Source organism: Trichomycterus rosablanca, chromosome 14 (assembly GCF_030014385.1).
Source record: "Trichomycterus rosablanca isolate fTriRos1 chromosome 14, fTriRos1.hap1, whole genome shotgun sequence".
Lineage (NCBI taxonomy): Eukaryota > Metazoa > Chordata > Actinopteri > Siluriformes > Trichomycteridae > Trichomycterus > Trichomycterus rosablanca.
Genome location: NC_086001.1, coordinates 6,128,688 through 6,154,371, shown reverse-complemented (window position 1 = coordinate 6,154,371; position 25,684 = coordinate 6,128,688). Strand labels below are relative to the sequence as shown.

Sequence of the window (25,684 nt, the reverse complement as noted above, 5' to 3'; positions counted from 1 at the left end):
CTCCTCTGACTTCTCTTAAATATAAAAGGAATTTCCACCTGCAGAACTGACGCTTACTGGATGTGTTTATTTGCACCATTCTGTATAAATTCTATAGACTGCTGTGAGGAAAATCCCAGATCAGCATTTTTTGACATACTCAAACTAGCCCATTAGTTACCCACAGCTATGCCCCAGTCTGTCCCTCAGATCAGATTATTTCATCATGTCTGATGTGACAATGAATTGAAAGTTTGGATTTGTGTTTGTGTGATTGCATACAATATGCTGCTGACTGGCTGATTAAATCATTATAATTTATACATTTAGTGTTCCTAATAAATTATAGATTTTGAGTGTAACATAATGTACATACACATTGTGCATGTTAAAATTTGGACCTCCTTTATGCAACCATACAACACATGTCCACATTAGCAAAACAAGGACTTACCTAACGGAAAACAGAGACGTCACACGTCCTTAGGTGGTAAGAATGTCCCTGTCACATTAAGACATCACACACTGAGACACACTCACACCCTCATGTACACTTTTAATCCCAAATGTGTCTGCCTCATACTAAATGGTCAGGGTTCTAACACACAGCTCAGAGCCTGCAGCCTCATACACACAGAGACAAGGTTGGGCGAGAGAGCCATATAAACAGAAGGAGAGAGAGAGAGCTCTCCCTCCCTTCCTTCTGGACTCTTATACTGGAGCCAAGTCGTGCCGCAGTAATACAGACTGACTCATGAGTGTGTGAGTGTGTGGCAGCACTGGAATGCGCCCCCTCACCAAGAGCCCTTCATGCCAATAGCAACACTTTGACAGTGTACACAAACACACACCAATGCAGAGTTCTGAAGTATCATGTGTGTGTCTCATTGGTAACCTGCTATAAAGAAATAATACTACTAATAATACTATGCTAGCATGAGAAGTGTACGTTAACATTTATAGCTAGAGTACTTGGTGAAACAGACCAATCACTTTTGCATCCTACATGTTTACAACGTGTGGATTAGTTATAAGCTAGTACACGTATTGGTCCATGCTTTAACTTACCTAGAGGATTCTTCTTTCTACCTCAAGTTCCTCATCATCACTGCAGTACATTTCTCCAGGCAAAACTTTCTTTGCAGAACTGCTGTAAATCAAACACAGTGCTGTTTTTATGTCAGTGTCAATACTGGGATCAAATCTTGACAAGTCAAGACTCATGAACAGGTGAACGAACACTCTCCTTTAGAATCTTCTGATAAAAATGGGATAAAAAAACTGTTCTGTGTTGACCCTGGGATAGAAAATGATCTGTTAATAAAGCATTATCTTAAAAATCTATTTTTTGCAATTGTCTGGTGAGCACTGATGTTTATTTTGGATGGCAGTGGTTTCCTCTTTGCTACCTCTATTCAGAGTCTTTTTGTATGATGCTTGGGTGGGGAAGAGGTAAAGTGCGCTAACCCACTATTGCTGAGATCTGAGGATCCAGGGTTCAAACCTCAGCGATGTTATCGGCCAATTGGGCATCTGCATGGACATAATTGGCTACTGTTTAAGGAATGGCTGAAACAACCTAGCCACTGGAAGGCACATTTGTCAGTGTGCTCTCAGTGACACTTTTTTTGGACTGAACATATATTTGTGAGGTTTTCTACAGGGCTGCTAAAACAAGCTTTTTATTGTTAGAATGTCAAAGATTTGTGGACAGAGCTTATAGGGCAGTTGTAGCCTAGTGGTTAAGGAACTGCACTAGTAATCGAAAGGTCACCGGTTCAAGCCCCACCACTGCCAGGTTGCCACTGTTGGGCCCCTGAGCAAAACTCTTAACCCTCAATTGCTTAGATAATATACTGTCACAGTACTGTAAGTTGCTTTGGATAAAGGTGTCTGCTAAATGCCAAAAATGTAGGGGCAATGGTACCCTAGCGATTAAGGCACTGGACTAGTAATCAAAAGGTTGCTGGTTCAAGCCCCACCACTGCCAGGTTGTCACTGTTGGGCCCCTCAGCAAGGCCCTTAACCCTCAATTGCTTAGACAGTGCACTGTCACAGTACTGTAAGTTGCTTTGAATAAAAGCATCTGCTAAATGCTGTAAATGTTACTGTAAAGGTAAACTGGCTTAATTTGTTTATATAAAATAATAAGTTTAAAAGAATAATTTATCCATCAATAAGATATCACTATTTAACACTTTGTTCTGTGCAGGAAAAAATGTATCTATTAATGTTCTTTAGCTACATGGTGTTTTGTCTACGTTAATGACTAGTTCTGCCGATAAGTGAATTTATGCAGCACTGTAGAGGTTTCTGTATGGAAGTAGATAAAAAAATAAAGAAAAAGAAAACGACAGTTTGATGGACATGAGTGTTTTATTATATTTACATTTTTAATATTTACACTGATATCAGCAAACAGAGCCACTGCTCTTACTCTGATACTAAACCACAAAACAAGTTATCAGTGTCCAGTTATACATTTACAGACCACAGACCCAACACACACAACACACACACACACACACACACAATGAGTGAAGACAGGAACAAACACTTGTCAGTGCACAAATCCATCACATTGTAATCACTCTAATCTGGCAATTTAAAGTAGCAAATCCATCTACTGGCATGTTCTCTGTGTTGCACTGGATCAGAGTGAAGTTGAATCTTCTTTTTAAATTGCATAGTGTGGTTTGTGTTTTGTTTGTTCTGTTTAATAGCAGGAATGGGGTTCTGGAAGCATTCGTTTGTTTACATCATGCTTCCTATGATGTGAATGTTGAGTTGTTGACATGCTGAAGTATTAAACACTAGATGCAGAGTTATACTGAACACAGGGTCTGGATGTTGATATACTAAACACTGGACACAGGATTTGGATGTTGATATTCTGGACACAGGGTTTGGATGTTGATATTTAACACCGGGCACATGGATTGGGTGTTTACAGGAGCAATTTAATCGGTTCCTCACTGCCCTCTGCAGGTCAAAATATTCTTATACGTCTAAAATCATTGATATTTCCATATTATGTTCAATGATCTGCAGTAGATGCAAGTATTAACTATTAACCTCCTTTTATTTGTATACGTTACTAATTGTTAAATGTCATGTTTTATTCTATTTCTTGTATATTTAATGTTAATTAATCATATATTTAATCAAACTTAAATGTGTGTATAGTGTGTACGCACAATATTTTAATTAATAAATAAAGACCATTAATAATTATAAATACATTTATTGATATCATTATATCAATAAATATATCATTATGATCAGTGCACGTGCGCTCGCTCTGCTCGCTTCCCAAAAGTGGCTCGTGTCTTAGCTCGTGCCCTTCGGACATTGAGAATAAGAGCGAGCTAGATATGCGCATGCGTGGCCCAAAATCGGTGTTGCCAGATTGAAACTTTAAACCTTTTTGAGAGGTTAATCCCCCGCCTGCATTATTTTTGTTTGTTTATTAGGATTTTAACGTCATGTTTTACTCTTTGGTTCATGACAGGAACGGTAGTTACTCATTACAAAAGATTCATCAGTTCACACAAGGTTATATCAAACACAGTCATGGACAATTTTGTATCTCCAATTCACCTCACTTGCACGTCTTTGGACTGTGGGAGGAAACCGGAGCACCCGGAGGAAACCCACGCGGACACGGGAAGAACATGCAAACTCCACACAGAAAGGACCCACCTGGGGTGCGAACCAAGGACCTTCTGGCTGTGAGGCGACAGTGCTACCCACTAAGCCACCGTGCCGCCCCGCCTGCAATAAAGATTATATACAAAATAAAATTATAGTATTGTACACTACTAAAAACTAGAGACTCAAGACTGAGAAATATAGTACAATTATATAATACAATTTGATATGATAAATACATTATAGTACAAATGTGTGTTGTGGTTCCATTTCTATTTTATTTTTTGTGATTTTTACTGCTACAGTTTTTCTCTACTGTTGCTACTACCTGTATTGGAGAGATGTCATACAAAATTTCATTGTACCTGTGTATAGTGACAATAAAGGTTATATTCTATATGATACAATATTTTACCAAGTACAGTAGTGTCATCCTTCAGTATATACAGTGGCAGCAGCACAGTGATTAAAATCGTACAGAAACAGGTGTAGATATTCAGCTTTTAAATCATGTGATTTGAGATACTGCATGTATAATGTGGCATGGTTGCTGGCATCTGCTAGGGTGGTTTAAGTATGCCTGAAACTGTTTATGTCTAAACATTTTAACCAAAACATTTATTTCATTGCTGTTGATACAGTAATTCAAATAACCACTTTATACAAAACACTACATCAGGGTCCATTCCCATCACCCAGTCATAGAAATATAAGTGGACAACAAAAGTGGCTAAGAACAACTGAGTTAAATGTTGGAGAAAAATATTGGTAAATCTTGAATTCTGCTCCAACATGGATGAAGTGAGAACATCCATGATCACAATTTGCAGTGGTAGCTCAACGGTCAAGGTACAGGACCAGTAATCAGAAGGTTGCCATTTCAAGTCCCGCCACTACCAAGCGGCCACTGTTGGACCCTTGAGCAAGATCCCTCATTAACTGGTAATTACGGTTTCTGTCATGAATGTAACCAAAGTGTGTAAAACATGACGTTAAAATCCTAATAAATAAACTGTTTGTTTGTTTATTAGGATTTTAACGTCATGTTTTACACACTTTGGTAACATTCATGACAGGAACGGTAGTAGCTCATTACACAAGGTTCATCAGTTCACAAGGTTATATCGAACACAGTCTTGGACAATTTAGAGTCTCCAATTTACCTCATTAGCATGTCTTTGGACTGTGGGAGGAAACCGGAGCACCCGGAGGAAACCCACACAGACACGGGGAGAACACGCAGACTCCACACAGAAAGGAGTCGGACCGCCCCACCTCGGGATCGAACGCAGGACCTTCTTGCTGTGAGGCGACAGTGCTACTCACAAATAAGTAAACTAAATAAATTGAACCAATCTGGCAACCTTATGAAACAAACCACTTCTCAGCAGCTCCACTGCCACTGCGCATGAAGAACGGAACGGAACCGAGAGCGAACGAGCAAATTTATTTATAAATATATACATTTATTACAATCTTATTGTTTCTATCAGCTCTGTTTCGGTTCCGGATTAAACAGACAGAGAGGGGTGCATGGTTATTTGGGTATACTGGTGCAGGATACTGGGGAATATTGGAGCATATGGGGCGGCGGACACGGAGCGCGTCTTATTATTAATAAACACAACCGGAGTGAGACAGTGAGGCAGTGAAGGGGTGAAGGGGTGAGGAGGCTGTGAGAATGGACCACATCAGGACACCAAAGGTAACCTGCTCATCACTGTTCATCCATTCATCCGTCAGCACCAGCTGTATCCGCCATAACCACAACCGTGTACATGCAGAAATGGTGCGCCATCTGGGACTGTCCCTCAAATTACCCTATATACCCCCCCCCCCCCCCTGTATCCTCCCTCCTTTATTACACTTATACCCCCTTTACTCCCCAATCTTCTTCACTGCTGTCAACCTACACCGCTTTATCCTCTCCCAGTACCCCACACCCTCTTAACCTTCTCAATGTCCCCCCTTTTACTCCATTTACCCCTTCCAAGTAACCCCTATACAACAATACATTTTACCAGTACCCCATACCCTCTTCATCTTTTCAATGTCCCCCTTTTACTCTATTTACCCTTTCCAAGTAACCCCTATACAATAATACATTTACCCAATACCCCACACCCTCTTAACCTTCTCAATGTCCCCCCTTTACTCCATTTACCCTTTCCAAGTAACCCCTATACAATAATACATTTTACCAGTACCCCACACCCTCTTCACCTTTCCAATCTCCCCCCTTTTACTCCATTTACCCTTTCCAAGTAACCCTTATACACCAATACATATTCCCAGTACCCCACACCCTCGTCACCTTTCCAATGTCCCCCCTTTACTCCAGACTCAGACTCAGCCATTTACCCTTTCCAAGTAACCCCTATAAAATATTTTCCCAGTACCCCATACCCTCTTCACCTTTTCATAGCCCCCCCATTTTACTCAATTTACTCTTTCCAAGCAACTCATATACATCTTTACTCATTCCCAGGGCCCCTATACCCCCTTTACCATTTCACATTAACGTACACCCCTTTACCCTTCATCAGTTCCCCATATAACCTCTTAATCCTATTTTCAGTACACCCAAACCCTTGTCTAGTACTCCATGTAACCTCTTTTACCCACCCCTATACCCTCTCACTTTCCCCAGTGCCAAACACTATTTACATTTACATTACATTTCCATTTTTGGCATTTAACAGACGCTTTTATCCAAAGCGACTTACGGTTGTGACAGTATACAAACTAAGCAATTGAGGGTTGGCAACCTGGCAGTGGTGAGGCTTGAACCGACAACCTTCTGATTACTGGACCAGTACCTGTACCAGTACCACTAGGCTACAGCTTCCCCTGGAAAAGTGGGGCTTATTTACACAAACAGTGGGGTTTGTGTGTGTGTGTAAACGATTAATATTAAGTATTTTGTGTCTCATGTTGTTATCTTTGTTATTTTATTTATTGTAATTTTTGCTGTTTGTCTATTACTTTGAACAAGGACGTAATATCATTGATGCAAAGCACATAAAAATGACCGCAATGCCAACAGCATCTCTTTGTGGAAAAACTTTCACCTGTTAAATGTGAGTGCATAAACAAGGTTGAAACCAGGTCCATAAGGAGATATACTTCAGAAAACATCTTCCAAATGTAAAAACTATAGGATAAGAACATGGTTTTAAATAGACTGTAATGTATTGTCTATTCTTCTATTTTCAGGTAGAGAATGTGCGTTTGATAGACAGACTGACTCCAAGAAGGTCCAGGGTCGGGACTCTGTATCTGTCCTCTACACACACCATCTTTGTGGAGAACTCGGATGCTCGCAGAGAGACATGGGTAGGAAGTAAATCTGCACTACAGTTTCGCTCATGATTCACTGCTTTCAGAGTGAACCGTCTTACACAATCAACAGGAACTTAGGATTCCCAGACTTCCTGTGCTGGTCTGCACTGAGTGTACATAGTGTAGAATTGCACGCACATAGAAAAATGCTGTTTAAGAAAATGATGTGCAATAATTATTGGCACCCCTGTATTAGATACAGTGTTGTCCAACCGCCCATTGACCGTATACCAGCACTAAGACTTCTCCTATAATGCTTGATGAGATACTTTAGTGTTTATCTATATAACCATATAACAGTCATTATGATCTGAATCATTAATCTGTGTGTATGTGTGTGTCTGTGTGTGTGTGTAGCTCCTTCACAGTTTGATCAGTACTGTGGATCGTCCACCTGCTACCCCTGCAGGAAGTCCTCTGCTTCTGCGCTGTAAGAACTTTCAGGTGTATCAGTTTCTGCTGCCACATGAGAAGGAGTGTGCTGATGTTCAGGAGTCACTTACACGCCTCTCCAGACCAGGCAAGCACACACACACACACACACACACACACACACACACACACACACACACACACACACAAACATGGGTGAGGAAACACATACCTCCTATGGATGAACAGTTAAAGACAAAAGTTTACATACACCTGTAACGGACAAGTATTCCGTGGCAGTGTTTATTTATTTATATAGGTACACCTATCTGGTACTACATTAATTGATATATATATAAGCTGCATCTACAGTATATATAAACTACAATACAGATGTAGGAATACAATTACTGAATGTAGCCCGTCTGTTACGCTGTTCCCTCTGACACTCCATGTACCTCATTTATCATTCGAAACGAACCCCTTTAGGACCCCGACTGACCACATGTTATTTGGGTGGGGAACTGTTTTCAGCCCTGCATTAACACTGACATGGTAATGACATGATATTGTGTGCTGTTCTGGTGGGTGCAGCAGTGTTGTTGGGATTTTAAACAGCTCAGTGTCATACAGCCAAAAATATAGAGCCAACAGCATCATGTGATCAGAAAGTGTCCACTGATAAAAGACTTGGGGCAGATAAACACACACAGCTCTGGTATGTGTTCCTAATAAAGAGACCAGTAAATCTGACCAGCATGTAAAAACAACAACACTGCTGCACCTGCTACACTTATACCAGAACAAAACACACTAACATGTTATTACCTTGTTTGTATCATTGCAGTGCTGTGAATGGCCCACCATCCAAAAAACATCTGATTAGTGGGGTTCTTATGGGGGTAACTTATGATAGGGTACTGGGGTGACAAAGCATACAGATAATAACATATGGGTAACAGTCAGTAATTGTATATCCACAAAGTTCATCTCTATGTTAGGTGTAGCTTATAATTTATTGAATGTAAGTACTAGACATACCAAATAAATTACTTGGTGAGTGTATATGCAGCAGCTTAGCTTTGATTAACTTGATGGTATAGAATGTTTTATGTCAGATACCATTTACCTTCTACCTTTCTCTGTGTTCCAGATGGTTATGGAGAGCTCTACTGCTTCTCCTTTCTTCCCAGCGTTCCTAAGGAGGAGCGAGAAAAAACCTGGAGCTTCCTGGACCTCCGAGCTGAGTTCCACCGAATGGGAATTCCCAGCAACCTTTGGAACATTACACCGGCCAATCACGAATACAGAGTCAGTACAAAAAAAAACAATTTATCGTTCGGATTCCAAGTACAGATATTGTAATATCTCTTACTGTGGTTTACTAGAATCCTAGAGTTGCTTTGATGTGTCATTCTTATTATTCAGGATGGTAGAAATCAAACATGTGATATAGGTGTTGGAGAACCTTGTTCATTAAGCAATCAAAATAGTTTTAGAAACTGTAATGTATCTGTGTACCTGTGAATATATTTATCTGTTCCTCAGGTGTGTGATACGTACCCCTCAGAGCTGTTTGTACCAAAGTCAGCAACCCCTGCAGTCATCGTGGCAAGCGCCAAATTCAGGAGTCGGGGCCGACTTCCTGTTCTCTCCTACTTCCACAGGGACACGAGTGTAAATCTGATCGCTCTACTTTCTACTTCAGATATAGCTTTAACATTAGATTAGTGCACTGTAGTCATGACTGTATGTGAGATATGTTGTTGTTTCTCATCTCTGCCCTTTACAGGCTGCTGTGTGTCGCAGCAGTCAGCCTCTGTCTGGGTTTAACACTCGTTCTCCAGAGGATGAACAAATGCTCCAGGCCATCATGAAATCCAACCCAGCCAGTGACTACATGTATGTGGTGGATACACGCCCGAAGGTGAGGGGCCATGAAAGGAATGCTATAAAACATTAAAGCTGGGGATAACCAGTCTTTTTCCACCTGTAGGTGAAAGTGAGTGTAAATAAATGACATAAATGTGTAATGCCTGGCACCCTGTGTAGTGTGTATTTTACACTCTGTGCTCAGTGTTTGAGGGAAGGTCTCCACCAGGACCCTTATATATAATTATACCAGGACCCTTATATATATATATATATATATATACATATATATATAAAATCATATATGATTAAGTCAGCGTGCTTAGCAGGCAGCTAGAGTTAACATGTCTTAACATGTTTTTATGGACCTTGCTTTGTGCACAGAGGCACATGCCACATAGTCATGCTAGACCATGGAACTGGAAAGGGCCTTGCCCAAACTGTTGTCATATTTGGACTTATATTGTAAATAGCGTACAGATAGGTGACAGTTTTTTGGCACACAAAACACCAGACAATAGTAAAGACACTGACACTAACAGTACACTGACATAGAGATGATAAAGTATATTTTCTTTGTATAAAGCAACAACATTTTATTTTCATCAACTGCTTTATCCTAGTCAGGGTTACGGGTCCTGTTCCGCTGGGAAACAATGAATGCAAAGCAGAAATACCCTGGCATATAGCACAGCAGAGATTCAAACCCAGGTCTCAGAGGTGGTGGGCTAGTGTAATAGATCGCTGCACCACCCAAACACCAGCAAGAATATTAAATTTAAAATAAGGCACTGACAGGAGTGCGTCAAAGGCATAAAGTTTCTATTGTGTGTGTGTGTGTGTGTGCAGTTGAATGCGATGGCCAATCGAGCAGCAGGTAAAGGCTATGAGAACGAGGACCACTACACCAACATCAGACTACAGTTCTTTGGTATTGAGAACATCCACGTCATGAGGAGCAGCCAGCAGAAACTCATTGACGGTGGGAACTAACACTTCTGTTGTGTGACATCAAAAGATTGCATGACATCAAAGAAAATGTAGCCTAGATTTCTATACTATGTTTAAGTCTGTGTTTAAGACCCTATCCAAGCCTACACAAAATAAACGGTACGAGTAAAGGTAGTTAGCACTACAATGATTACTAAAGTTAGGATAATATGCTACTTCTTAAGCTTAACCAAGGGTCTGTGTCTACCCACAACTTTTGGTCGTGTTAGCGTAGTGTCCTTCACTTCTAGCTTACCAATGCACCACTACTGCACTGTTGACAGTGTCAACTTCCCAGTCAATCCCACACTGCAGTTTGAATCCCAGACACCAACCTGGTTGGGCATCCACACAAACACAATTGGGTGTGTTTAAGGGGGGTAAGGTCGGACGGAGTCTCTTCCCGTTGCTGCTGCAATATGTGATCTTCAGGACTGGTTCGGGCACTTGCATGAGTGGCTAAATTCCTGATTGCACCCTTGTGTGTTGTGTTTCTGCAGTTGGGGATCTCCGGTCACCCTCGATGGGGGACTTTCTGTGGGGTCTGGAGAATTCTGGCTGGCTTAAACATATTAAAGCCGTGTTAGATGCAGGGGTCTTTATTGCCAAGGTACTCAAGACTAACATTAGTGCTGCAGTAATATTGTGATGTTAAAGGTTTACATACAAAGCTGACTATGTGTGGATATCTATACAGGCGGTAGCAGAGGAGGGGGTGAGTGTTTTGGTGCACTGTTCTGATGGGTGGGACCGAACAACTCAGGCATGTTCGGTGGCCAGCATCCTCTTAGATCCTTACTACAGAACCATCAAAGGATTTTTGGTAAGAATCTACTAAACACCACTGTGATTAAAGCAATAAGCCACGAGAGGCCGTGCATTACTGTGATTTTAGCACGGGGATGACGTTTTTGGCACGACGCGAAGCGGAGTGCCTAAAACGTCTTTCCCCGTGCTAAAATCATAACAGTAATGCACGGTCTCGAGTGCCTTATTGCTTTTATAAAACGGCGGTCAACATAAAATATAATAAATACAACAATGTTTAATTCATAAATGTATTTATTGTGTATAAACTTACAATAAAGCATTCTTCCGCGACGCAAAATAGTTCGATTAACAGTGTTGCTAGGCAACATGAGGGCGAAAATAACATTAACTTTTGTATTCAGTGGCGTATTAATATGGAATGATGTGAGGTGGTCATACAGTAGGTGTGCGTTTATCGGGGATTTTACAACGGCTTCGAACGCGGCTCAGCCAATCAGATTTTAGGACCGGAACTATCCGTTTTATAAACAATTATAAATACTAAATACAGCTGCAAGCTGCAGTTGGGGTTCCAGCACCAAAAAGATTTGCACTTACTTCCAAAGCTCATTTGACCTACCTGTATTAATTCACGCTGAAGCATTAGGCAAAAGTTTTGTGCCACCTATTTATGACACTGTTACAAGCTTTTTAGGTCTGATCAGAATTGTTACGTAGTTTTCTAGCTGTATAAGAACACCAAGCTCTACCTACTAAGTATTGATTGACAGAACACGTCTAAATTGGTTCCCAATGTTCAAAAATGCATATTTAATGGGTTTAAGTCACTATTGGATATATATATATATATATATATATATATATATATTATTCTCAGGATTAGCTGAAAAGGCTGAGCTTATATACGTAATATGTTGAACCAGCTGTCCTAATTGCAGATTAATGTGATCTAAGCCAGGCACAGTATTTTAATTGTGGGTGTCAGGCTTAAGTGGGTAAAGTGCCATATGATAGCACCACCTATGGGTTAAATAAGCTTACATTGACATAAACAGCAGGAAGATGTACTACAGTACAAAAACAATAGGACAGTGTTTGCTTTTAGGTTCATTGGTTTAAGTATCTTTAAGGAAGGTAATCACCAAACTGTGCCGGACTCCAGACTGGACCCCTAGTGATGTACAACAGTCTGAACAGTAGAAGTTTTACCTTTTTTGATTCCCTCTGCAGGTGCTGATAGAGAAAGACTGGGTGTCATTTGGGCACAAGTTCTCACACAGGTCTGTACTTTTAGATACCTACAATATACAGCATACATTACTGTGAGATAAGGTACAAGTGCTCCTCCTTACTGCCACAGATAAACCCAACCAGAGAAACGATTTGATCTGGTGGTGACATGACCAGCCTCATGGCATTATATTGTCAAGCAGCTGCATACAGTCACCATGTGCAATGCCAGGTTGTAAAGCATACCTCCATTGGACTCTGAAATAGTAAAAGCATGTTCTCTCAAGTAATAAACTACACCACACAATAACAGTCTGACTGATGTATACAAGTTTAGTAGACGCCAAAAGCACTTAAGTGCATTAAGAAGGTCCACAGGTCACCATGCAACAGGACAAAAAGACTTGTTTTTTTTTACACACAGTTGCTGTTGGCCTTGCGGTTTTTTTTGGTGTGACGATGCTTCACCTTTAACACAGGTACGCTCACCTGGACGGAGACCCGAAGGAGGTGTCTCCAGTGATCGATCAGTTTCTGGAGTGTATTTGGCAGCTGATGGAGCAGTTCCCCTGTGCATTCGAGTTCAATGAGCGCTTCCTTCTGCAGCTGCACACCCACATTAATTCCTGCCAGTATGGAAACTTCATTGGAAACAGCCAGAAAGAGAGGAGAGACCTGAGGTCAAATAAAAAACACCATACTATATTTTACATGTATGATTAGCAAGATGGTTTTGCAGAAGGGTAGTATGGGGGGGGGGGGGGGGGGGGGGGGGTGACCGTGTTAAACAGTGATAGCTTTGTGTGAAATTTGCATATAGTAAATAAAGCTGCATATAGTATGTTCTCTCATTCCCGAATGTCCCCACATGCCCTAATACCATCTTCATCCCATTGCCTGCATAACCCAGCACCATTCCTACCTCACCTACCTTATTCCTACATTTCCAAACACTGTTCCCATCCCATTCCTGCATAATTCCTGCATATGCCAGCACTATCTCCTCCTTGTCCCTATGTGGCCCAATACCCCCACCCCTTCACTGCATGTGCCACTAGAGTCCTCTTCATGTCCCAGCATGCACGAAAACACCAAAGCATCTCCATCCTGTCCCAGCGTGTCCTGTTTTCACCTCCCAGCCATTCCTGTGCACCTCACCATCTTGCACCGTGTAGCTCTGGGCGGTCCCCACCCGTTTCTTGCATTCTTTATTACCAACCCCACTTGGTCTCAGTATTTTCCATTGTCTATACTTTCTGTAGCTGTTCCTGCATGACCCAACACAACTCCATACTATCCCAGTCTACCCCAACAGTCTGTATTAACCACTGCACTGTCCCACCCTTTCTCTGAATGCACTATTGCCATCCCCATCCCTTGCTTTCAGTGGATTTTGTGATCCTAACCTTGGCAATTGGAACGTATTACTGACTTAATTGTGCATCTTATATCACAGGATTGTAACGTAATGTGACACTAATTTATTAAGAACTAGTTGTGGTCGTTCCTGTGCAGCTCTCTAACACAGATTAAGGCTTTGGTTCTGAACTTCCTGTCACTACTCAAATGATTTTATTGTGTGTTTAGGATCCGTGAGAGGACTCACACTGTGTGGCCTTACCTTTGGAAGGACAGAACAGAGTTTATGAATCCTCTCTACAGGTCGGACCACAGCCAGACTCAGGGGGTCCTGAGACCTCTCACCACGCCCTACTGCTTCAAGTGAGTCAAACTGCCAGTGACACAAACTACACATGGTGTACGTGTTGTATACCAAACACCAGTGTTTCAGAGAAAATACTATGGGACAGCATGTAAAGTTCTTATTCTAGGGCTTATTTCATAGTACAGACATCTGTTTTAGGAGGCGACTAACAATGATGTTGCCAAAAATGTGAGGGTCAATATCGAACCTACCAGTCGAAAAGCAATTAGCCTGGCCATAGTAGCTCTGGAATGCACCTTTCTCAGCTCTGTTCTTATGTTGCTTCTCTTGGCGATGATCCACGTCAGCCTTGTGGCGACTCCACTGTTCTTGGTCTGTTCTTGTATTGGTTGTTCTTAATTCTTGGTTTTATAAACACAAGACAACAAAAATAGCTGTGCCACTGCCCACTGCATCAACATCAGTTCTACACAAACATTTACATGACACAGTTAACCTCTTGTTTACTCCTAAATCTTCTTCAGCTTAAAATAAAATGACTGCTAGAGTACAGAAAGGCTCTACACTTTATTTTCTGCAAGCTAATTGGCTAATTGTTTGTAAAGCAATAAACAAACAGAGCCACATATTGAAGCCCGTACGTTTTTTTTATTTAATACTCTGGTAAGAACCCTTTACCTAAAAGCCACAGGGTCTCTGAGGGCTGTAATCTGCTAGCTAATTTGCTAAGACTTTGCTACACCATAACGCTTTATGCTGTATAGCTTTCTAGCTAATCAGCTAATGAACATTTTCACACAGAAAAGATACACTGGAACTTGAAATGGAAAATGTAGCTTTACATTATGAAGCCAGTTTTCTACATGGCTAAAATTTAAAAAGAAAGGCTAATACTTTACATATTGTTTGCTAGCTACTTAAGACCCAACTTAAGCCTAATAATGCTTTATATTTAATAGTTGCATGCCAACTGGCTAGTTCTACGTTCATTTTAACTGTAAGAATGCACAGGAACACATGAAACCAAGTAGACCACACGGTAAATAGAACAGTTATTTCTTGTGGACAAATATGATTTAGCTAAACGTACAGGCTGCTAGCTAATTGGCTAAAACTAAAATGGACTTGGGTGCCGAACAGATCTAACCTGTAGGTACATATTAGATAACATACTGTAGGTCACATAACTCAATTCTTAGTTAGCGTGCTATAGTGTAATAAAACAATTGAACTGTAGAGCTTACAGCATTGTTCTCTAAATGAATTTTCTTTTTCTGCAGGTTCTGGAAGAGCATGTACAGTCCTGCAGAGAGGGCCTCAAGCCAGTCACCTTCTGATTGGCTGAACACAGTAAAAGAGGAGTCACAGCAGCTAGAGGAGGAGCTCAACACCCACCAGGAGGTAGCGCGGGAGACCGATGCGGAACAAGGCATACATACTCGCTAAAACACGCACACTTACGCTGGCGTTACACTGTGAGATAATCCACTTGATTTTGCTGTTGCAGCCAAATTTGCTCAACATAAAGATTTTCTATTTTTTTGGTTGTAAATAAGGATCGCGGGGGGCTCTATGCTCATCGGCGGCCGATTTAGTGCCGGTCTGTCCGACACTGAGAGCACATGATATTGCACATGATAAGTGTTTTATAATATCAGACAAGAAATCACACAGTGTAAAACTGCTTTTAGATAAACTGATGAGCCAAAACATTGGGACCACCACTCAAAAATGTTTATGGCAATGACTCATTAATCATGCATGCCGCAGTCATGGATCTATCAAATGTTGGGCTGATGGGACTCACTTATAGTTAAATGCAACAGATATGATCAGTATAAAGACTTGAGTGACTTTAATCAGGTCTTTGGACTGTGGGAGGAAACTGGAGCTCCTGGAGGAAAGCCATGCAGACACCAGGGGGACATGCAAACTCCACGCAGAAAGGACCCAGACTGCTCCACCTGGGAATCGAACCCAGGACCTTTTTGCCGTGAGGCGACAGTGCAACCCACCAAGCCACCGTGGGTTAAAGTATCTCAAAAACACCAAGGAGTTGCTTACAGGCAGCCATGGCGAGTACCCTCAGGCATGGATCCAAGGAGAAAGGAACCACAAAATACCAACAGGTTGTTGTGGCCAACACTCCTTGATGCCCGAGTCAGGTTCGGACCAACAGAAGAGGTACAGTGGCTCAAACTGTGGATCATTATATTGGTGATCCAACTGGACATCTGAGCAATGGAAAAACAGAGGAATCATGGACAGCCTGGCATGTGTGCATTGCTTATCTGCAGAAGAAATGGCGCCAGGATGCGTAGTAGGACGATTCACCAGCCAACATACAGATACCACAGATGCTTTGTAAGGTCAGTGTTTGGCAGGTCATAGCTGTTGACAGCATATGAGGCAGGTGGTCCTAATGCTTTGACTCGTTGGTGTACATGCTACATCCACCACGGCCCAAACCTTCCTAACACCATCTATAGCATATTATAGAGCCTAACTGTTACCGGCTTGTGTCTTAAATCCAGCTCTTGGTTAAATTCTCCTTAATTTTTTGGACTCTTACCTCCTTTTATTTTATTACATCTTGCATGAATTATGCAAATAAGTTAGTTGTTTTACACATAAGTGTTAACAGCCAATTCAAATGCATGTTTCTTCTATAACATTATGCATTACAGGATGAAACTTCACTGAAGTGTCAAACTTTTGTTGTACCCATTTTGTCCATTATTTACTCAGTTCAATTCCTTTCCCTTCATAGAGACTTGCTCAGCTGGTAGGGCCGAAGACACCGAGTGACACCAGAAAGAAGAACGGAGTGACTGAACGTTCGTATCAGACAACTTGTAAGGAAAACGACGTCCCTCAGGATTACTTTACCTGTAGAAGCTCCACACCGGGCGGTAAAAACCACACAGCTTCCTTCACACTACCACTAAAATCACCTAAGGGAAGCGAGCACGACGACCTTTCTGCCTGCAGTGACATTGAGTCAGGGGTGGCTGATCTGAGCAGCTATGCCTCCAGCGCCTGCGAGGACATTAAATACCCAGATTCGGACGAGATGGCTTACGCAAATGCCTGATTAAAATCTGAAGGCTGGTGCTCAGAATTCATGTTAAGGTTTTCTGTAGAAGCTGTTTACCTTATTTATTTGGACCAAAATCTTTAATTATATTTAAGGGATTTTGAAAACGTGTTTGATGTGTGACAGGTGTAAATATTTATAAGCACACGATCAATTTTAAACCTGTGTATTTAAGCCATGGAACAAAACCAGAGTTAGATTGGTTAGTGACAACGTTGTGTAATTTTCCTTTAGGTCAACAGTAATAAATAATCTAGCAAATAAAACGTCTAGGATTCAAGTTTGTATAAATAATACGCCAATCAAATTGAAATGGTACTTTTATTGAAAACTGTGAAAACATATTGAACTAGTGAGTAGTTTTTTATTTTTAGAATAAAGATGGTTGTTACTAAATATTTTTCAGGGACTTAATGTTGGATTTGAACAAATTTCACCATCCCCCCTATCCAGGGACTGAACAATGTTAGATTGAGATGGTTTGCTAAGAAATAATGTTGGTTTGTTACACAACATATGAAAAGTAAGTTTCAGATAGCATCTGCACTCGCATAGTTAAAAACAGACGGAAAAATACACTGATGTATGTGCTGGTTAACACTTGCTTTCTCCAATGCACCTCAAGTTTGTTTGTTTATTAGGATTTCAACGTCATGTTTTACACTTTGGTTACATTCATGACAGGAATAGTAGTTACTCATTACACAAAATTCGTCAGTTCACAAGGTTATATCCAATTCACCTCACTTGCACGTCTTTGGACTGTGGGAGGAAACCGGAGCACCCGGAGTAAACCCAGGCAGAAACGGGGAGAACATGCAAACTCCACACAGAAAGGACCCAGACCGCCCCACCTGGGGATCGAACCCAGGACCTTCTTGCTGTGAGGCGACAGTGCTACCCACTTAGCTACCGTGCCGCCTGCACCTCAAGTAACCATCTCTTTTTGAAAAGCCATCTCAGAAACAACACCAGTTAAGATCTCCTGGACTGCTATAGAGAGATATGACCCACTGACAAGTTACCACAGGAAGTGCTAGTTAGCTGAGTAATAAGCAGCCACAACAGAGACTAAATTTTCACATGACACACAACTACCACCTGTGGCTACATCCTCAACCACCACACTACCAAACAGTCAAAATACCTACAACACAAACATGGAAATGTGTCCGGTGTCCTCCGCAGCACACCGGTTCTGTAGCTTCCAGCATGTTAAAGAGCATTTAACATTTATGCTCTTTAGCAAAAGCTAACCTGAAGAGACAGAAAACTAAACATTTGATAGACTTGTAATCAGACTCAGAATAAGTTAAACAATGCGAGTGTAATTATTCTAAAGGTTTTATTAGTCTATGAAATTAAATAAAGATATTATACAACGTCTGATTATAATAAAGCCTTAGAATTCTTAACATTATTAAATACAGTATCGTCTTGAGTGTCTGGCAGCATCAACATCATTTAGATTCAAGTGCGCTCAAGGTCCAACAAATGTATCCTCAATACTCAAACTGTGTGCTATTGAGTACTCAAAATGTGCCTAATTCTGAGAGGAACACCATGCCACGCACACCCAGGGTCGAGCTACAGTTATTGTAATTTCATTAATCCCAGTTTTTGCTGCTTGTAAGGTTCAAGCTTGAATCAGTAAGCAGCAGGACTGTGGATTCGCATCACTGCAGGTTCCGATGAAGACAAGTGTTCTGCGTTAGGACTGAAACCTGAAAGCAAAACAGCACAGCAAGGTCAAAAATGTAGATATAAACAGTAGATCAGAATTTAATTTTAACTAGGGGATTTCAGAAGATAACTCAAGACTTGGGATGTAAGCCTGAAAACCTAACATCTAATGCCAATGCTGGTATCTTCTGCAAAGAACGGTCTTCATACCAGGAAATTTAGTCTATAGCTTAACCTATAGCAGAAGACCTTGGATACTGGTCTGTACTAATGTTCGGCTGAATTAAAGTTATTGCACAGTTCCTGACCAGAAATCTTAAGCCAGTAACTAAAGCCAAGCACCTTGGGTGATACCTCAGCCCAATAAAAATAAATCTGGAAACCTGAGGCCAGGAACATTAGTTTGGTAATTTGAGACCAGAAACCTGAGAGCTGTAAAGTAAAACTAGAAACTTTAGCCACTTAATGCGGAAGAACCTACAGTAAAGAATTTTTTTCTGGAAATTATTGGATATGAACTGAGCCCTGGAACTATGAAGCAGCTAAAACATACCAGTGTACGTACCATCTAGTGTGCAGACGGGAACTGTCCATGTGCAACTATAGCCTGCTGGAGCTTTTCTTCTTTAGCTCTTCTGCTGTGGCAAAGCTACAAAACATTAAGGTTGTGTTACAACAGTTGGACTGTTTAGAGTTTGGTTGATGTAAAAATACATAATCAAAGAGAATCTAATCATTTATCAGTGTTTTCACATAGCTTTGCTGGTTATGACAAGGTAAGATTAAAGTGTGGTAGCTCTACAGCTACATCTAAAAATTACCATTAGCAGTAGCAGCTCAGACTTGAAACATGGTATGTACAATAGCCTGCTATGGAACATTAACTCTTCAATGGTCTAATCAAGACAATAATATAATAAAACATTTCTTTGCCATTTTTAGTTTCTTGGAACTACAAACAATAAATATTTATTACTAGTGCACACAGTATTTTTTTAACGAGCCTCTACAAAACATTTGAGATGATTACAAAAATTATGGATTTTAATGGATTTTTCAAGTTGTCATATAGGTTATAAAGGCTGTTTTCTTAAAACCAGTGTCATCTACCAATTTTTGAGTTTAACACGTGTCAACCAAGAAGTAGTACGACCCAAACAAGATGATTTAAATTCTTATTTTTACTCAAGTATTTAGACTCAAAGTAAGTTCAACCAAATGGTTGAGCAGACCATTAAAGGGTTAGACCACGTACAGTGTACACATCAACATGTAATGTGTAAAAAGTCGTGTACCGTTCTCTTCTCCATGAAGCTGGTGAGAAATTCATCGATTTCGGTCTTTCCTTCCAGAAAGTTCTCTGCTGTGTCCTCAGACTCCTCCTCGGCTTCATGGGCCTCAACCTTTAACCTCGCCTGCAGAGCACTCAGGCTACAGCTCTGAATAAGAGAGAGAGAGAGAGAGGGAGAGAGTTTGCAATTTTCTGCCTTCAGAGGCCAAGACATGCAGAACATGACCTAATTTTTACTGAAAGTGTAAAAACCCACCAAGAACATTTTAGCCCTGATGTTAAGTAACTCAAAATTGTGACCGTAAGCTGAGGCGACTAGAATTAATAAATGACTTGGACTTGGGAGTAAGTGATTTAAATGTAAGAAGCTTAGCACTACAGAATTTAGTGTCTTCAACATGTAAAATAAAGAGTAAATAAATAGAAAGTAAAAAAAGCACTGGTTTAGCCTGGAGCACAAGAGTCTGATTTACCTCACTGAGCTCATGTTGTCTCTGCATCTTGGTCTGGAATGCCGACTTCATCTGAGTCAGCTGTTCAAACTGCGTGAACACACACCCAAAAAAACAAAAGCGCATTTTTAATCAACAGGAACTGCAGCATGACAATCCACACATACCATCACTGTATGGTGTCGTTGTAAAGTTGTAAAGTGTGTGTGTGTGTGTGTGTGTGTGTGTGTGTGTGTGTGTGTGTGTGTGTGTGTGGACTCACTTTGTACAGCATTTCTTGTCTTTTGCCCTCCAGCTGTGGCTCCAACTGAAGATTCTTTTCTGGATAAAATATACATTTTAACACAATACATACTTAATAAAATAAATAAATAATAATTTAAGGAAAAGGATAAAGGCTATCAAAGCATTATAAAAAATAAAAAAATGTTTTATAATTTTACTACTGGTTATTGCAAGTAATTGTTTTATATATATATATATATATATATATATATATATATAAAAAAATCATGTACAAAAATTATTTATATATATATATATATATATATATATATATATATATATATATATATACACACACACGAGGCATAACATTATGACCACCTTCCTAATATTGTGTTGGTCCCAATTTTGTTGCCAAAACAGCCCTGACCCATCGAGGCATGGACTCCACTAGACCCCTTAAGGTGTGCTGTGGTATCTGGCACCAAGATGTTATCAGCAGATTCTTTAACTCCTCTAACTTGCGAGGTGGGCCTCTATGGATTGAACTTGTTTGTCCAGCACATCCACAAATGCTCGATTGGATTGAGATCTGGGGAATTTGGAGGCCAAGTCAACACCTCAAACCCATTGTTGTGCTCCTCAAACCGTTCCTGAACCATTTTTGCTTTGTGGCAGGGCGGATTATCCTGCTGAAAGAGGTTTTTTTCTCTCCCTGGTTGCTCCTTGCATTTAGGGGATGCCACATGGAACCACTCCGGTCTGCATATCTAACAAAACGCTCCTCTGGGCTTGGGACTGGCACTGAGATTGCACTGGCAACTGTTTGATATCTTTTCTTAGATTTTGGTATCTGAACTCAGTATAAATATTTTCTTTAATACTCACTGGCCATGGTGACAATGCTGTTAACAAGATCTTCTTTATCACTGGTGACCTGCTTCAGCTGAGGCAAACTTACAAAATACTCCAACAGCATGTCCTCCTTATCGTTCATGTCCTTCAACTGAGATACACTGCACATGGATAAAGCAATACATACGTTAATACACGATCTGTGTGTTCCTGGTATCACAAATAAGGTCCTAATATCTGCAGAACACAATAAAAAACGTCTCGACTCAAATAATCTGAAATTAATTATCACCATGATAGTGGTTACTAACTGTTCCAGAGTAAACACTCCACAAACTCACTCCACAAACCAGTGCAGGATCTGAAATTCTCCCTTACCTCATGTCAGAAAGTTCTGGAAATGATTCAGGGATTTCAGGCATCTTGTACATGTGGCCATTCAGTCCAGTCTGTAAAGAATTACTCCAGCTTAATGGTCAATGAACTTTTTAGGACAGAAATAGTAGAACTGGTGAAAGAAGGCTTCTGTACCTGTGAATCAGCAGTGGGGACAGGCAGTGGGAGGTCCGTGATGAGTCCATACATTGGTGCTGGAGGACGACAGTGGGCCTGGTGCAGCTCCATCCCTGCTGGTGGGACCGGAGCTGGCACGACTGAGCGCGTGGCATCCTGCGTCGGGAAGTTGGGAACGAAATGAAAGTTCTGTGCGGGGTACGGGGGCATTGCAGATGGCTTGTACATGCTGTAGATGAGACAGACCAGCATGAGAAAATATTCAACAATTTCAGAAAGAGATGTAAAATGCATGTAAAAACATAAGACAGTTATTTGTAATTCATTCTGACCTCTATTTAAGTAGTCTGTTAGTAGAAGACACATTTGCTACATAATATTTGGCTTTACATTTCAAATAATTAGTGGAATTATGACAAAAAGACAAAACCAAATGTAAAGGTAAAGCTTTTATTTTAAGCAACTGGTTCTACTTGCTATTAGTATTTAAAGAGAGAAATGATAAGTTTAGTTAACAAATAAAAAACATTTAATTACTAGTTACAGTAAGTCGTAATAATGTACTCACTAAGGAAAGGATGGAGCCCCAGACATCAGCACTGGCGGACTCTTCCAGAACTCATCCAGCAAGCTCTGGATTAACTTTCCCAAATCTGAATGCATTCCAAACTAAACCAACACAGAGAAAATAACCAAGCGGTGAGACATTAACATCAACAGCTAGACCACACAAGATAAGTACCAGGACTATTGTAATAAATGCTAATATTAATTATTCTAGGGCCAGCTGTAGCCTAGTGGTTAAGGTACTGGACCAGTGATCAGAGGGTCGCTGGTTCAAGCACCACCACTGCCAGGTTGCTGCTGTTGGGCCCTTGAGCAAGGCCCTTAACCCTCAATTGCTCAGGCTGTATACTGTAACTGTAATGTAAGTCGCTTTGGATAAAGGCGTCTGCTAAATGCTGAAAATGTAAATGTAATGTATTCATTATACAGTTGAAATGTTCTCCTCATAGTCAAAGTGTAGACAGGAAAAGCGAGTCACGTACATTGGTAATGAGGGGACTGGTGACCACAGTGCCATTGTTACTGTCCACTAAATGATGCCCCACTGGTGGAAACACAGAGACCACTGGCTTCTCCTGAGGAAACTGTGGTGGAAGCAATCTGTACAGAACAAATCAAACAACACAAGTTTCTTAAATAGTAATCGTCTACAGAATATCAAAAGGCTGCAGAATTAATTGGTTTATTAATAATTATGATTTCTGAAAGGTGCTCGGGTGGCACAGCAGATGATTTTTACACACTCACATGTTGATGTTGATAGTGGAATTGTTGACAGTGCAAGGGATCCTGTACTCCACATCCTTCTGGATCTCTGCAATACTGAACCAGTTTAATAAATAAATGTGAGTCATAAGATAAACACATCCAGAAACAACACACACGATTTTTGAGCTAACACAACACAAGCAGCAATCTGCCAGTACAAATGCTGCCATCAAAAGTGTGGACACAAAAGTGTGGATACTCCTGTTTAAATTTGCCATTTTTTGTTTTCCCTAACTGAAAATAAGCAGTATAGGAAACCATGTTCTGTCCATTTTAATGTAACATTCTGGCACCTTTCCATTGCACTGTCCCATAAGACTTTAAATCTGTGATCCCACATTTAGTGGTTATTTCCATTGCCACATGACCCACAAACTTTTTGTTAATGTTTTTGTTTACAGGTACCGCACCGTATTTGCTCTTGTTGTCTGATGGACAATGGTATCTCAGCGTCACCTTTAGCAAAGTGACAACAGCACATTAGGTATGGCAAGTTGCATTTTACTGTGCACCATATTGAACTGTAAGGTACTGTGATTTAAATAAGCATTTTTAACTCACTATAAGTAACATGTTATTTCCCAACTGATTTTACATTTTCACACCAGATGAATGCAATGCTTCAGGTCTAAACTTATTAAACAGATGAGGAGAAATTCTATATTTAAAAAGAGAGGGTGTAAACAAAACAAGCTGCTCAAGCGGTTAAGAGCATGGAGTAAAAAGTTGTGTTTACACAAGTACAGTGAAGCACCGAGTTCTGGTTTTATTCTGGACAGATCAGAGGTGTTAACTCTAAATTTAGCAGTGAAAACAGACCCCTCAAAGTGCAAGTACATTATGTATGTTCAGATGGAAAATGCCACAATCATGTACGAATTCTTACAGGCAGCATAAGTGTTAATTTGCTGATTACATATTTTTGTTATAAAATGTCTAAATCTCATATAAATAAGATCAGATCATCCTACTACAAGTCAAAGTCAACCCACTTGGCTGCAAAGCTGCATTTTACTTTATTATAAAACAGGTAGTTACTGGTTACACAAGATTTATCAGTTCACAATGTCAAACACAGTCATGGACAGATTTGTATCACCAATTCATCTTACTTGCATGTTTTTGGACTGTAGGAGGAAACCGGAGCACCCGAAGGAAACCCACACAGACACAGGGAGAACATGCAAACTCCATACAGAAAAGGACCCGGACCGCCCCACCTGGGGATCGAACTGTCTAAAATGTCTAAATCTCATTTAAATAAGATCTGATCATCCTACTACAAGTCAAAGTTACACACTTGGCTGCAAAGCTGCATTTTACTGTATTATAATCTGACCAGATTCAGGAAATAAGAATGTTAAACATCACTCATGATTATTCTTGTTTACCCGAGTACATAACTGATCCCACCAGCCACTAAAAATAGCTCACACTTAGGCATAACACGTTCTGAGCTGGTATTAAAGTAAGCCATGTTGCCCATGATTTACTTAAGGGGTTAAGAAGGATGTGTGAGTAAACAGTGCAGGACTGAAATCCCCTCATTGTAGCAACACAGTAAAACAACCAAAGAGAAAGTGAGATTCTTACATAAACCTACAGTCAAGGTCAGCAGTTAACACACATACACACACAATATACATACAGCACTCCTAAATATGGTTATATTACTGCTATGTTTTAACATAGTTTAATTACTTTGATATTTACAGTTTACAAACTGAACCAATTTATTTGGTATTAGATTCATTTAATGTGCAATCGACTCCGAGTCGATTCCATCGATTTCTAACGCCTGTATTATGAATCTACATTAAACAGTCTATGCAACACGTTAGGTAGCATTTTATTACCTGACATTAAGAGAGACAGTTTATTCCTGACATTACTACGTTTACTAATATAGTTATAAACACTATACATGATCATATACGTTAAATAATTAAAATAAAAATACATACGTGGAATGAGCAGCTTTAAGTGATTCAATCTGTCTCTGTCTTTGTTTCTGTAAACTGGTCAGAGGAGGAATCGCTCCTGAACCCTTAGACGAGGAGAAAATCCAGTTCATCCTGATAAAAAACAACAATAAAAACGGTATATTCTACATATTTATTTACAAAAACACGAGGGGCTACTATAGCTCTATGCTAAGCTAAGCTAACAAACCGCTGTCTCATAGTTAACAGTGAGCTAAACCCACCTGACATTCAGTGATTTGTTGTTATTGTTCTAATACACGACTGTTTTCCAGACATGTTCACATTAAAAGGTTAATAACAATTAAAACTCTTTAACTAAGCAGAAGTAGCTACAATATATAAAATAAACACAGGTACACTGAGCTAACGCTAGCA

At 40.3% G+C, this 25,684-nt stretch overlaps 2 protein-coding genes across 3 annotated transcripts; one reads left to right on the top strand and one right to left on the bottom strand.

The window, feature by feature from the left end:
- Nucleotides 1-5,138: 5,138 nt before the first annotated feature.
- On the top strand, nt 5,139-17,446 carry mtmr7b (myotubularin related protein 7b). The gene is made up of 14 exons (XM_063008157.1): nt 5,139-5,335; nt 6,847-6,966; nt 7,330-7,492; nt 8,498-8,655; nt 8,893-9,021; nt 9,137-9,271; nt 10,066-10,198; nt 10,707-10,816; nt 10,904-11,029; nt 12,208-12,257; nt 12,687-12,887; nt 13,795-13,929; nt 15,154-15,274; nt 16,644-17,446. Exons 1-14 carry the CDS (start codon nt 5,312-5,314, stop codon nt 16,965-16,967), a joined length of 1,929 nt encoding a protein of 642 aa, XP_062864227.1. The 5' UTR covers nt 5,139-5,311; the 3' UTR covers nt 16,968-17,446.
- Nucleotides 17,447-17,556: 110 nt separating this feature from the next.
- Nucleotides 17,557-25,684, bottom strand: vps37a (VPS37A subunit of ESCRT-I). Of its 2 annotated transcripts, XM_063008155.1 has the most exons (13): nt 25,531-25,684; nt 25,289-25,399; nt 23,304-23,378; nt 23,039-23,156; nt 22,558-22,658; nt 22,008-22,218; nt 21,855-21,925; nt 21,510-21,637; nt 20,659-20,717; nt 20,418-20,486; nt 19,949-20,092; nt 19,219-19,302; nt 17,557-18,694 (listed from the first exon to the last, which is right to left on the bottom strand). In XM_063008155.1, the coding sequence occupies exons 2-12, from the start codon at nt 25,396-25,398 to the stop codon at nt 19,222-19,224; spliced, it is 1,167 nt and encodes a 388-aa protein (XP_062864225.1). In that variant the 5' UTR covers nt 25,399; nt 25,531-25,684; the 3' UTR covers nt 17,557-18,694; nt 19,219-19,221. The 2 variants fall into 2 exon arrangements, with proteins under 2 accessions (XP_062864225.1, XP_062864226.1); XM_063008156.1 differs by having other exon boundaries at nt 25,289-25,684.

Excerpts from the sequence above, each read along its gene's own strand:
- mtmr7b (XM_063008157.1), top strand. The coding sequence starts at position 5,312 with ATGGACCACATCAGGACACCAAAG. Across the intron at positions 9,022-9,136 it reads ACTTCCACAGGGACACGAGT|GCTGCTGTGTGTCGCAGCAG; the intron begins GTAAATCTGATC and ends TGCCCTTTACAG. Across the intron at positions 12,888-13,794 it reads AAAGAGAGGAGAGACCTGAG|GATCCGTGAGAGGACTCACA; the intron begins GTCAAATAAAAA and ends TTGTGTGTTTAG.
- vps37a (XM_063008156.1), bottom strand. The coding sequence starts at position 25,398 with ATGAACTGGATTTTCTCCTCGTCTAAGGGTTCAGGAGCGATTCCTCCT. Across the intron at positions 20,093-20,417 it reads GACAACATGAGCTCAGTGAG|AGCTGTAGCCTGAGTGCTCT; the intron begins GTAAATCAGACT and ends TCTCTTATTCAG. Across the intron at positions 19,303-19,948 it reads GCTTCATGGAGAAGAGAACG|CTTTGCCACAGCAGAAGAGC; the intron begins GTACACGACTTT and ends AATGTTTTGTAG.